Source organism: Manis javanica, chromosome 3, assembly GCF_040802235.1.
Source record: "Manis javanica isolate MJ-LG chromosome 3, MJ_LKY, whole genome shotgun sequence".
NCBI lineage: Eukaryota > Metazoa > Chordata > Mammalia > Pholidota > Manidae > Manis > Manis javanica.
The window spans coordinates 2,544,591-2,557,531 of NC_133158.1; the positions used below are offsets into that span (position 1 = coordinate 2,544,591).

The window sequence follows — 12,941 nt, forward strand, 5'->3', positions numbered from 1 at the left end:
GGACGTACTGGGGGTGGGGGGAAGCAGCAGGGTGAGAGGGAGGGCGGGCGCCAGGGTGGGCTGCTGACTGAGGAGGTGCCTGGGAGACAGTCACCCGGCCACAGGGATGGCCAGGGCCCTTGCGCCCCTCGGCTTTGCCAGCACGTTGCTCCGAAAGCTCCCAGGCCCTAACCAGTGGCTTCCTGGCTCCACCGAGCTGTGTGAGGGCGGGGAGGCCTCCGTCCAGAGCCCAGGAGAGGGGTGTCCGCACGGACGGGCCGCCTCTGCCATGTAGTCCCCCAGGGGACAGACACTGCGCGACTCCTGCCCTCCGGCTGCGTCGGAGGCGCCTCCCAGGGCCTGGCCAGGGCTGAGGGAAGGGGCGGAGCTGCTGGGTTGGAAGAACAGGGAAAGGCTATAAACAAAGACAGACTTGTAGTTTATTTTGTATTTTTTTTTTAAATAAATACACTTTACATTAAAGAAAAAGGCCTTTGATTTGTAATTTCCACTTTTTGGGGAGAAAAACAAAAAAAGATTGCTGAAAAACTGAATCACAAAGGAAAACAGAGGGAGTGAACTTACACCCTAAAAGTTCCCTCGGCTCCACAGACCCACCAGCCACGGCCGCCCGGCTCCCGGCGCCGCGCCCCCACCTCCAGCCTGGAGGGGAACATGGACCTGACGGCACGCGAGGCAACAAAACCGGGTAAAAATCATATATTATATTTATAATAAAATATTCTTAATCCTTATCAATTTAAGAAACCATGATTTTCCTTTCATTTAAATATGTATGTAAAAATGCCTCTTGTTCTTCAGACATGATTTTCTTCCACAGAAAATGAAGTGCAGACACAAGAGACCTGGTGGATATAAGTTCATGCCCTCAGTTATAAATGCCTGTTTTTTTTTTCTTTTTACATTTCATAAAAAACTATTTCTTGTTCTTTAAGTAAAGAACATGATACAAAGAAAATATATTGTGAAATAACCCAAGAGACGTGTTTTTTTTAATTTCCCCCCTTGAGGAAGACGCCCATTCCAGGAGAGGGGGAAGCAGGACAGCGCCCGGGCCCGTGGTCTGCAGTGGGTGTTCCTGTTTTTCAGAGGGACCCTCAGACCCCAGCGAGACTTTCTAAGCCAGGATCCTCTGAATGCAGGGCCCGCAGTTCCTTAAAAGGCAAGGGAGGGAAGGCGTCCCCAACTCGTGACTGCTTTGTCGCCTGCCAAGAACCCTCTTCCCGCGCGGCGATGGCCCCTCACTCATTCAGGGACAAGATGATGTCATCTTCCAGATCCGAGTTGTCCGAGCTGTCGGCTGAAAGGTAAGAAAGAGCCCACGTTACCCACTGGGCTTGCGGAGGCTCTTGGGAAGGAAGCGCCTGCACTCGCTCACACCTGAGCCAGGCAACTACCTGTTTCCGGAAAGAAGAAAACACACCCATCAGCTCCTGGGCGGGGCCCAAGAGCAGACCTGTTGGCAGCGGAGGTCCCCCTGGGGCCTCCTGCTCACCTGTTACAGGGCACAGGGACTGTGGGGCCACAGTGAGCAGTGCTCACAGCCCTGGGCCTCTGAGCGCTGCAGGCACGGGCACAAGCTGCCTGGCCCTGGGGCAGCTACGCGAAGGCCGAAGCCAAGCAACAGTGTGATTTCTGCTCAGAGGGCCTCAAAAAGGCAGCAGGGCCACCCCAGGATCCATCCTCCTCACTTTCTGTGCAACCTCTGCAGGGAGCAAATTCCTGACAAGGCCCAGGCGGGCACGGCAACGCCAGGGGAGCCAGGATGGCGGCGCCGCGTCTCGCACACGAGGAGCCCCTGCTTGGCCCTCTGCCTTCTCGGGCACCTTTGCAAGGATCAGGAAAGAGGCAAAATGAGGTGGCAGCAAAAGGAACCTTCCAGACGAAGTGGCTAAAGCATGTGTGGCCAAGCAAAATAAGGGGGAGGAGCCCGTCCAGAAGGAGAGGCCCTGGCAGCACTGTGAGGCCGTGAAGCCTGCCCACAGCTCCCGGGGGCCGTGTGGCCACAGCCTCTGGGACCCCCTCCTGACTGCACCTGAGAGCTAAGGAAGAAACCCAGAGGATGAGGTGTGGCCAGGGACGGTGGGAAACCCGTGCTCCTGGGCCTGCGCCAGGCCCCGCGTGACCTCAGCGTACGGCTGCCAGGAGCCGGAGGTCCTGGCCGCTCCGCGCGCCATCAGGGTCAGCGCACGGCCCCTCCCCTGCCGCGGCCTGGGTGCTGGAGACGAGCTCGGAGCCTGCGCTCTGCACCCTCCACGGCCCCGTGGGCACCCGGGCACGGCAGCTGCGTGCCCCACATACCGCCCAGGCCCTCCGCGCACGGGCGGGCCGATGGGCGGCGCCGCCACACTCACTGTCTCCCAGGATGAGCTCCACCTCCTCGTCCGCCTCCGAGTCCTCGTCCTCCCCGTCCTCCCCCTCGTCCAGCAGGTTGGCCAGCTCCTCGTCGGACGGAGAGAAGTCGTTGTCGCCGTCCTCCCCGGCGTTCTCGTTGTTCTCATCCTCCTCCAGCTCCGCCTCCAGCAGCTGGTCGGTGTCCAGCTCGTCCAGGTCATCGGTGTCGTCGTCGTCTTCATCGTCATCCTCCTCCTCCTGCTCCTCCTCCTCCTGCAGGAGCGCGAGGCCCGTGAGCACGGGCGCGGGGCCCCCCATGCTGCGCACGGCGGCGACCTGCCGTGGCGCGGAGGCAGGGGGGCAGCTCGGGCCCGCGAGGCCGAGACAGGCGCACAGCGCTCAGCAAGCCCCTCCGACCCCGCTGGGGGCTCCCGGCCCTTGTCCACGGAAACGGACACCTGGCCTCGTGGAGGTCGCTGCCCTCAGGGTCTAGGGTCCCCAGCGCGTGACGCCAGGGGGCTGCTCTCTCCCCCGTCAGCCAAGCCCAGTGAAAGCAGCTGAGACACACGGAATAAAAAAGCTCCCACCCAAACTCTAAAAAGCAACCCTTCAACAGAGGAGAATGCCGCTGCCGGATCGCCAGCCTGAGCCCCGCAAGGTCCTGGCCCGATCGCGCGCGAGGCCGCGGGCAGACGCGCACCTGCCGCCCGACTGTCCCACAGCAAGCCTCGGACCGACAGTGCTGACGGCCACATCCGTTACACGCCACACGCACCTGAAGTCCATCCTCCTCCAGAGACCTTCCCAGAGGAGGAGAACTACCAGGAAACTCAGCTGTTCCTGGCTCCAGGTACCCCAGGCTTTGGAAACGACACATTCTGGAAGCTGCCAGACTGCAGCTTTGCCCGAGTCCCACAATGTTTCCTCTCAAGCAGGAATGGAGGGCACAAGACGCCTCTTGGCTTTGAGAAGGATGACAGGTGTTCCCAACATGACCAAATACAGTCATTTGTCCTGCTCAATCACCTGTCAGCCTTGCCAGCAGCAAAAGGGTTTTAATTCCTGCAGAAATGAAATACAGAATCCACTTCATGCATCTGTTTCATGTAAGCCCAGCACAAGCAGAAAAACACTTTTTTGCACATTTGTTTAAAGCGCTGCCACCAGTCCTGGAAGCCGGACACTTGGTGCCAACCCAGCCCAAGGCTCATCTGCCAGCAGGTCTGCAGAGTGGCTCTGCTCCGGGAACTCTGGACAGTCCAGAGACTTATGGACAAAATGATGTCACAGACTTGTTGAGATGCTACTTGGCCCAGTGATTCACGTTTCAATAATTTCTGGCAGCCACACTGACCCCTTTAGGAACCCAGGACCCCCAGTGCCTGGGTGAGAGCACCACATGCCACCTCCGTATGGACAGCTGCCAGGAATCAATCACCACCCGAAAGGGCTGAAGTGGGAAACTGATGCACAGGCAAGCTCCTGGCCCCAACAAGAGCACATCAGATCATACAAGTAATTGGGGAAGGGGAGAAATGATCCAAAATGCTCACCAGATGACAATGTTTGCCTCTTTCTTCCAGGCTTATTTTCATGGCCTTGACCAAAATCAGTTCTAATTCATTAATAAAGCACCACAGTTAAAAACAAGAGCATTAAGGAAGGGCCTATCCAGAGCCCTGTGTTTCTTAAACCTCTTTGGAACAACATAATCGTATTTAAAATTTAAGACAGCATGATTTTTTCAACTGTGGAATCAATTCAGTGCATAATTACTGATGCACACACTTTTGACTGTTTGCAGGAGAAAATGCCCAAACTTCAAGATGAAACAAGCCTGGGTGGGAACCTGGCTTTGCCAATTATACGCTCTGTGAACTTGGACAACCTCCATACATCCTAATGTGTCAGGACAGAGTGACTTCTACACGCCCACATGGGGTGGGTACGCAAAAGGTTACACTGTTCAGATAGGCATCTGTTACCCAGGAAATTTAGGAAGACTGTTCTCTTTCATTTCTAAAAACATAAAAGCTTAACTGATCTAGGAGAACTGAGCAAAAGCTCCCAAATCAAGAGCAATCCTAGCAAACAGGTCAACCAGGGTCTACACTTTGCTACAGATCCCATTCCAGATTCTTCCAGGAGCCTACAAACCCAGCCTTTATTAATCTTGTGACAGAAGAAATGGTTAATATTTATTCCTCCCAGAAGGCCATGAGGACATGTGTGACTGTGACAGGTCAAGGGAAGTGAGTGAGCGGGGAGATCTACCTGAATCCCAAGTAAAACACATCACTTGTTCACTTACGCTCCATATTTAATGGCCAATGCTGGCTTTAACACATAATTTCTTGCACATGGATATGGCCTTAAACTTACTTTCTAAATTTTAAATGTGAAACCTGGATCGTGAAACAGGCTCACAAGATCTGGTCCAAAATGCTGTGATAGGATCTAATTCTGTGACTGAATTCAAAGTCTACAGAGCAGTTTTAAGAGCTTCTCTGCTGGTTTCAGTACCTGGCTGGTAACAGAGCCCTTCTCCTTTATAACTAAATAATAAAAACACTTCCATTAACGAGTGGCAAAAAAAAAAACCCTAAAAACTTTTACTTAATGAAAAACACAAATCTTGCTAGAATACTGACTCAACTCTAGCAATGCTCAGATAAGGTTCTGTATCTAGAAATTCTGGGATTTTTAATTCTCTCAGACATCGCTTTCAGGGATTGGGAACAGAATCAGAAGAATTCAGGGCCAGCGGCTCTGCAACACTAATGATATTCCTATAGAAAGAATCCCAGAGCTCTGCTCTTCTCGCGTCCACCTTCATTCGGTTTCACAGTTGCCACAAGCCCCACAGCCCCGCCGAGCACACAGCAGGGTCAACTGGCACGAGCCCTCTCGGCTGCCCTCTGGCCCCCTCTCCACATCTGCACCTGGCCTCCCACTCCACCCTGGGCCTTGGGGCGCCCAGCTCCCCTGCACGCGGCCACCCTCACTCCCCTCCCCAGGCTTCTCACCCACTTTCCCACCCCATTCATTACACAGCTCTGCCCTGCCGTACCACCAACACGGAAGTCTCCTGATTCTAGCACTGAACTCAAAGTGCCCCTAACCCAGCACCCTTCCACACTGCTTCCAGTTACCACGGGGAACCTCAAGCACCCTTCACCCTCTCCCACTTGCCCAACTTCACACCAGTTTCCTGTTTCCCACACCCCACTCTTCCCAGATCAAACCCCCAGGAAATTCAAAGGCTGCCCACCCCATGAAATCACAACAAAACCGACTATTCACTGAGCATCTGTCTGATGCCAACCTCTCTGAATCTCAAATTCTTGTTAAATAAGGTGATTACATCAGTGGCTCCTACTCAGGTGTGATCAGCAGAAATATCTGGGAAAACATTTTCCAAAATACACATGCCTAGACCCCACCCAGGGCTGATGGAACTAGTCTTTACAAATAAAGCGCAAACAGTGGGTTTCGGAAGGGTCCCCAAGAACTGACTCGCAGCCCTAATGCAGGGCAGCTGCACAGAGGGCCACGGGGCGCCCTCGGGTGGTGCAGTTCTGCCGCTCCCAATAATGCACCTGTCCACAGACTCCCAAAAAGCCAGTCTCAGTGTTGCAGCCACTGACCTTCTCTGCTACCTCAAACTGTCTTGTTCTCTAGGACTTAAAATTTTTTATTTTTTTAAATTAAAGCAGCATTTGTTTCTAGACCATTCAAAATTCTTCTGAATACATGTCTATTTTTCAAGAGAAATAGCTTTTAGACTATTACTACCTTAAGAAACATACTAAGCTTAGAAAACCAAGCTTCTTGCCATACTTGAAGAACAGTTCACCTAAAAACTAGGACAGTTTTTTATTGTAATTAAAACCTGGGCCTACTGACTGACATCTCAGTGTGTCATATTCTGCAAAACTCCTGCCTCTCCTTCTGACACTTGTTCCCGGCGTAGACTATCCTAAAACATCCATTTCAGGGTCACACAGACCTGTCCTCTCCTCACTGGCAGACTCTAACTCATAAACACTTTACATTTTTTTAGGGGGAAAAAAAGGCCTTCCAAGAATCTGCCCAGGCTGACGGCAGGAGTATAACCAACCCGCTTCCAGGTGGCAGAGGCCACACAAAAGGCACAGCGCACGGCGTCCCAGACCCACAGCGGATTGCAGAAGGGAGAGCAATTCCCTTGTTTTGTTTTTTATAAACTTAAGGTGAACTAAAGTTAGTTGAAATAGTAGTACTATCTTTTCAAAATCTAGGAACAATGATCAATTACTGACTTTTGGTTTATGCTTTTCTAAAAGCCAACTTCAAAACTCACTTCATTTTTTAAAAAAACCACACAAATATCAAAATTCTAACTCATACATGAGACTTGATAACTGACTGGCTTATTTCTGCTTTCACCAAATGCCCGAAGGCTGGCAGACTAGCAGCCTCAGGAACCAATTATTCATAAGGCTGCCAGATACAGTGTCTGTGTTTTCATTCAATATGCTATACAGTTCATCCCTTCTTATTGATCTCCAAACTTAAACAAAAGGGCAAAAGACAACCATTTCTATGGAATGTTAATTATATTTCAATGAAGCTTTTCAAATAAGTAAATGACAACCATGCATCCAGGCACTTTGAAGTGGACCATTTTATCAGAGAGCAGCTGACCATTCGGGCCTCAATTCTTTTTTGTAAGGTGAAAAGGCAAATTATAAGGTGTTGGTCTCAGCTCACTGCACCCCCAGGCCATGTGAGTCACACCTGAACACCTGAGACCTGAACGCAAAACTTTGTCCTCAACGAGAACAAAATTTTGAATAGCAAATAACTCATGTAAATGAAGTCTCTACCCTTCAATCATGTGACACAAAGGAAAGTGAGTTTTAAAAATATGCTGGTGCAGGGAAGAGCAGATAAGGTGAGGTAAATACAGCCAAAGACTGTTGCAAGATTCGAGGGGGGCACAGAGAACACAGTTAAGGTCACAAAGGACACTTGCTCATTAACCTGATCCATTAATATCCCACTGAACATGCAGATGCCAACAGCTTAGGGGTGAGAACAGGTCTCCAGTGGAGAACTCACACCAAATGCACCAGGTGGTCCACAAGTATCAGGACACCGGGAGCCGGGCCTCAACCCTAAGAAACAAGAAACCGAGGAGCAGCACAAACCCACCCCGCGCACATGGCATCTTCCCCAGCGAGGAAGCGTTTGGCTCCTCCGCAGACGGGGCCTCAGGGCTACTCGCTGGAGCCCACCTGAGCCTGCCCCGCGCAACCTTGGCTGTCCTTGACAGGAAAGCTCTACTTTCCCTTCCTGCACCAGAGTCCGGAGTTCTACCAACTGCCCAAGTCCCTTTTCTAATGTCTTTCTCCCTCAATCCCTCAAAAGGAATATTAAACAGAACCACAGGGGCGAAACCATCAGTCTCTTCTCTGACCTAAGTGTCTCTGGAGAGGCTGGGATGAGAGGAGAGGCCCGGAGGCTGCTCCTCCACGGCATCTCCTGCTTCCACTCCATCCACGGGAAGGACGAGGCCAGCCTCAGACTGGCCTCCAACTCCCAGAGTGTCTCAGGCTGTCCAGCTTCTCTTCCTGGTCTCCTCCCCAGGGAAAGACATCTGGCAGTGCACAGACCAGGCGACAGTCCCTGGGCACTGGGCAAGGGAGGGTCACGGTGTCGATAAATAAAAGAAAGCCAGTTTTTACTTCAGATTTACAGAACACAGTGTAATACCCACGAAGCTTGAGGCAGAACCGCTACACGGCCGCAATCTGCGGGACAGGGGTGGTGCCGAAGAGCCTGGGGGAGACGACCTACCCGCACCTGTGACGTGCTGACAGAGCTGACCACGCCTTCTCCACCTGCGCAAGGATAAACTGCACTTGGTTTCACGATACCCAAAGTGGAGAAGCTTAGGCACCAAGTGTCGGGGGGTTGTCTAAGGTAGCAAAAGGCCCTGAGAGTAAGAGAGCAGACACTATTAAACTGACCCAAAGCAACGCACAACGTCTGCAGCATCTCATCCAACCTGCGGCCCTGGTGCCCAGAGGGACCAGCGGCGGGTACGAGCTGAAGAGCACCGCACTAGAGACATGAAGGCCCATGTCGCAACTACGGCAAAGATCTCGAGAATCCGTCAGACACCCTCCGGCTTTTACGCATGTCTCCTAACTCACATGGCTCCCAACACTGCCTGCCCTCTCCCATGAAGCCGAGGGGACAAGAGGACCCCGGGCTGTGCAGAGGGGAGGCAGTCCAGGAGACCCCAGAGTGCGGCAGGGCTCCCTGGCAGCACAGTCAGAACTCTGGAGCCCAACTGTCCTCCTGAATAACCACAGTGTTTAAAACCAGGGCACAGCTGCTGCCTTCCCGGCTGGCACGGAAGAAACTAGAAGGCGCCACTGCACCCTAACGATAAGTAACAGGCTGAACAAACTGGAAAAAACAACTCTTTTTAGAGTCAGCAGAAAGGTAGGGTCACAGGGCAAAGTACAGCCCCCATACTGGAGAGACCAGTAGGCCAATGCACAGCCTTACGACTTCCTGGAGCCTAAACCCAGGATCACGGGCCACAGGAGCCAGTCACCAAGACGGGGGCCCCGGGACTTCTACTGACAAACTGCTGGAGCTGATGCGGAGGCAAGCCTGAGAGAACCACCCCGGAGGGACCCACTAGGCCCCACACGGGCTGAGTTCTGCCCTCACCATGAGAAAAATCCCCTCATGCTTCTGGCAAAAGGAAAGGAAAGGGAAACGTTTTGAAATAGGCCAGAGTACTGTGCCTCCCTCAACAGGCCTGCCCTCGGGGGGACTAGTCAACCAGAGCAGGACGTGCTGGGCTTTATGAGGGCCTGGCCAGCCAGGGGGTCAGACGCCCAGCCCCAGTGCCCTCTTGCCACTCTGTCCTGCCTCAAGGGGACGGACACTGAGGCGTGTGTGGGGCCCACAGAACAGAGGTCCAGACTCACCGAAAGACTGAGACCTACCGGAAGGACTGTAAAGGGCCTCCCCTTCCTCTCCACCTCACCACGTTACTGAAGGCCTCTGACTCAGCACATGATGCCCAGCTCTCAAGAAAAACTTACAAGACATATTAAAAGGGAAAGAAACATCAGAACCAGACTCAGATATGGCAGAATTTTCAGAGCAACTTAAAACACCACGATCAAGATGCTGAGTGCTCCCCGGCAGACCCCGTAGACAGCATGTGGGGACAGACGGGCAATGGGGGCAGAGGCGGGAATTCCGAGAGAACCACAGAGAAATGCCAGTGACCAAAAACACCGTGACAGAAATGAAGAAGCCTCTGCTGGGCTTACAGGAGACGACGCGGCTGCGAAGCAGTCTCTGAGCTCAAGGACCTCCAAACACTACCACAACTGAAATGCAAAGGGGAAAAAACTGGAGAACTATACAACAGAATATCCCAGAACTACAAGGGGATGCCTACAGAAGGTACACTGCGCACATGATGGAATTATGGAAGGAAGAGAAAAAGGAATAGAACAAATATTTGAAACAATAGTGACTGAAGATTTTCCCCAAATTAATGTCAGACACAAAACCACAGACCCAGAAAAGTCTGAAGAACACTGAACAGGATAAATACCCCCAAAACCCACACTTAGGCTCATCATTTTCAAACTGCAGAAAATCAAGGAAAAAGCCCTGAAAGAAGCCAGAGGGCAAAACCTCACCTATAAGGATAGAGGCACAAATTATGTCAAGCAAGAAAGAGGGGGACTTAGTATCTTAAATGTTGAGAGGCAAAAACCACTGACCCAGAATTTCATGCCCTGCGGAAGTACCCTTCCAAAGTGGAGAAATGGAGACTTTTTCAGACAGACAAAAACCAACAGACTGTTTGTTGCCAGGAGGCCTATCTTGGAAAATGTAAAAAAGAAATTCTTCAGAGAAGTAACATAGTCAAGGGGAGGAACCCCCATTATAGAAAGCACTAGAGGAGAGTAAGTGACTGCAGAATAAACATTTTCTTTTCCTTACTCTTAATCTATCTTTGCTCAAAATAGCTTGAATAAAATAGTATTACTAATAATGTATCCGACTACCTATGGCTGTGTGCACGCTTGTGTGCACCTGCCTAAGAGTTAAATGAGTGACAGCAGTGAAGTAAGGGACAGGAGGGAGGAGCCAGACGGTTTTGTCAGCGTAAAGCGCCAGAATCCCCACGGGGGATACAGTAGTATCTGAACGTGGGCTTGGATCACCTGTGAATGCACACTGCCAACCTGGGGCAAGACAGAAACAATGCAAAAGGAAGTATGACTAATATGCCAATAAAAGAGAGAGTGGAAGTAGCTGAGTGGATAAAGAAGAGGTGGTGCATGTACACAATGGAATACTATTCGGCCATAAGAAAGAAACAAATCCTACCATTTGCAACAGCATGGATGGAGCTGGAGGACATTATTATGCTCAGTGAAATAAGCCAGGCGGAGAAGGACAAGTACCAAATGATTTCCCTCATCCGTGGAGTATAACAATGAAGCAAAACTGAAGGAACAAGATAGCAGCAGACTCACAGACTCCAAGAAGGGACTAGCGGTTACCAAAGGCGGGTGGGGAGGGAGGGAGAAGGGGACTGAGGGGTACTATGTTTAGCACACACGGTGTGGGGGTCACGGGGAGAACAGTGTAGCACAGAGAAGGCACACAGTGGATCTGTGGCATCTTGCTGCACTGGTGGACACTGACTGCATTGGGGTGTGGGTGGGGACTTGATAAAATGGGTGAGTGTAGTAACCACATTGTTTTTTCATGTGAAACCTTCATAAGAGTGTATATCAATAATACCTTAATAAAAAAATAATAAATAAATAAATAAATAAGACATGGAATCCTATAAAATGTTCAGTTAAAATCAAAAACATAGAAAAACAGTGGAGGACAAAACAGGGACAAAGAACAAGGGCAGCAAGTAGAAAAGAGTAACAAACACAGTAGATTGGATGCAACTGTGCCGATCAGCTACTGTGGACATCGACGCTCCGGACACCCCAAGCACAGGACAGCCATTACAGAGCAGATCAAGAAACAAGACCTGACTATATATTGTCTATAAGAAACCCACTCTAAATATAAAGACACTTCCTGATTTTTTAAAAAAATGGATGGAGAAAGATACACCGTGCTAACATGAATGAAAAGGAAGCCAGAGTAGAGCTATTAACTGCAGACAAAGCGAACCCCAGATCAAGGAAAGCTTATCCCTGATAAGTTCTCCCAAAAAGACATAATCCTTAACATGTACGCGGTCTAACAAGAGAACAAACATCAAAATCTGTGAGGAAGAATGTGACAGAACTGCAAGAAGAAACAGAATGGATGAGGCAACTGCCCCAAGTGGAGACTTTGATACCCCTCCCCTATAAGTGGGCAGCTCCAGCAGGCAGGGGCTCCATGAGGGCAAGCGGGGTTCACTGGCACCCCCCGCCCATGTAATAGGCGTCTGGAGAATACTTGGTCCAACAGCCACTCAATACACATTCCTCTCAAGCTCATGTACAAGACAGACCACATTCTGGCCCATAAAACACACCATCACAAATTTAAAATAGAAATCATATAATGTCTGCTCTCAGACCATAATGGAATTAAACTAGAAACCAGTGACAGAACGATAGCCGGAAAATCCCAAAATACGTGGGAGATTCAACAGCACACTTCTACGTAACATATAAGTCAAGAAGAAATCTCAAATTAAAAAATACTTTGAACTAAATAAAAGTAAAAATAGCTTATAAAACTCTAAGATGCAATGAAAGCAGCACATAGAGGGAAACTCATAGCATTGAAACCATATATTAGAAAAGAAGAAAAATCTAAATAAATCACCTAAGCTTGCACTTGAGGTCTTTTCAACAAATAGTGTTTGAACAACTAAACATCTACATGCAGGAAAATGAATCTAGACACAGACCTTACACCCTTCATAAAATGTAAATGTAAAATGCAAAACTATAAAACTCCTAGAAGACAACATTTGGGTTTGGCAATAACTTTTTAAATGCAGCTGCAAAGGCACTATCCCTAACAAAAATAATTTATAAGCTGGGTTTTATCAAAACAGAACTTCTGCTCTGCAGAAGACATTATCAAAAGAATGAGAAGACAAGTCATAGACTAGGAGGAAATATCTGCAAATGATGTATCAGCTAAAGGACCGTCAGCCAAAATATTCAAAAAACTCTTAAAATTCAATAAAAACACTAGCCACCCAAATTAAAAATGGGCCAAAGACTTTTAACACACACCTTACCAAAGGAGATATAGATATGGCACATGCGCAAGCCCAGGGAAGGAGGCCCCACACTACAGAGCACCAGGGAAATGAAGCCAAAACAACCGTGGGAAACCCTACCACTGGGAAGAAGCTCCCTGAAGCGGGCAGGAGTCCGAGAGGAATTGAGAAAGAACGGCTCCTTCCTTTCGGTCTGGCGGCAGCCATCAGGAGAGGTCCCAGAAAGGCTCAGTTAAATGATTTTCAGAAAACACCTGTAGCAGGCTCATAAAACTTCAACACCTTAATTCCTTACTACTCAGAAAAATCTTAAATCGTACAC

General features: G+C 49.9%; 1 protein-coding gene across 4 annotated transcripts in view; it reads right to left on the minus strand.

Annotated features, from left to right (window-relative positions):
- Positions 1-395: 395 nt before the first annotated feature.
- Positions 396-12,941, minus strand: part of DCAF1 (DDB1 and CUL4 associated factor 1) — a 56,416-nt gene continuing 43,870 nt past the window's right edge. For 3 of the 4 annotated variants that reach the window (XM_073230641.1, XM_073230643.1, XM_073230642.1), the window contains 2 exons: positions 2,355-2,607; positions 396-1,300 (listed from right to left, as the gene is read on the minus strand). In XM_073230641.1, the coding sequence (XP_073086742.1) occupies positions 1,242-1,300; positions 2,355-2,607 (312 nt within the window). In that variant the 3' untranslated portion in view covers positions 396-1,241. Of the gene's footprint in view, positions 1,301-2,354; positions 2,608-2,663; positions 3,397-12,941 lie in introns of those variants that run through there. The other variant, XM_073230644.1, reaches the window with a different exon arrangement.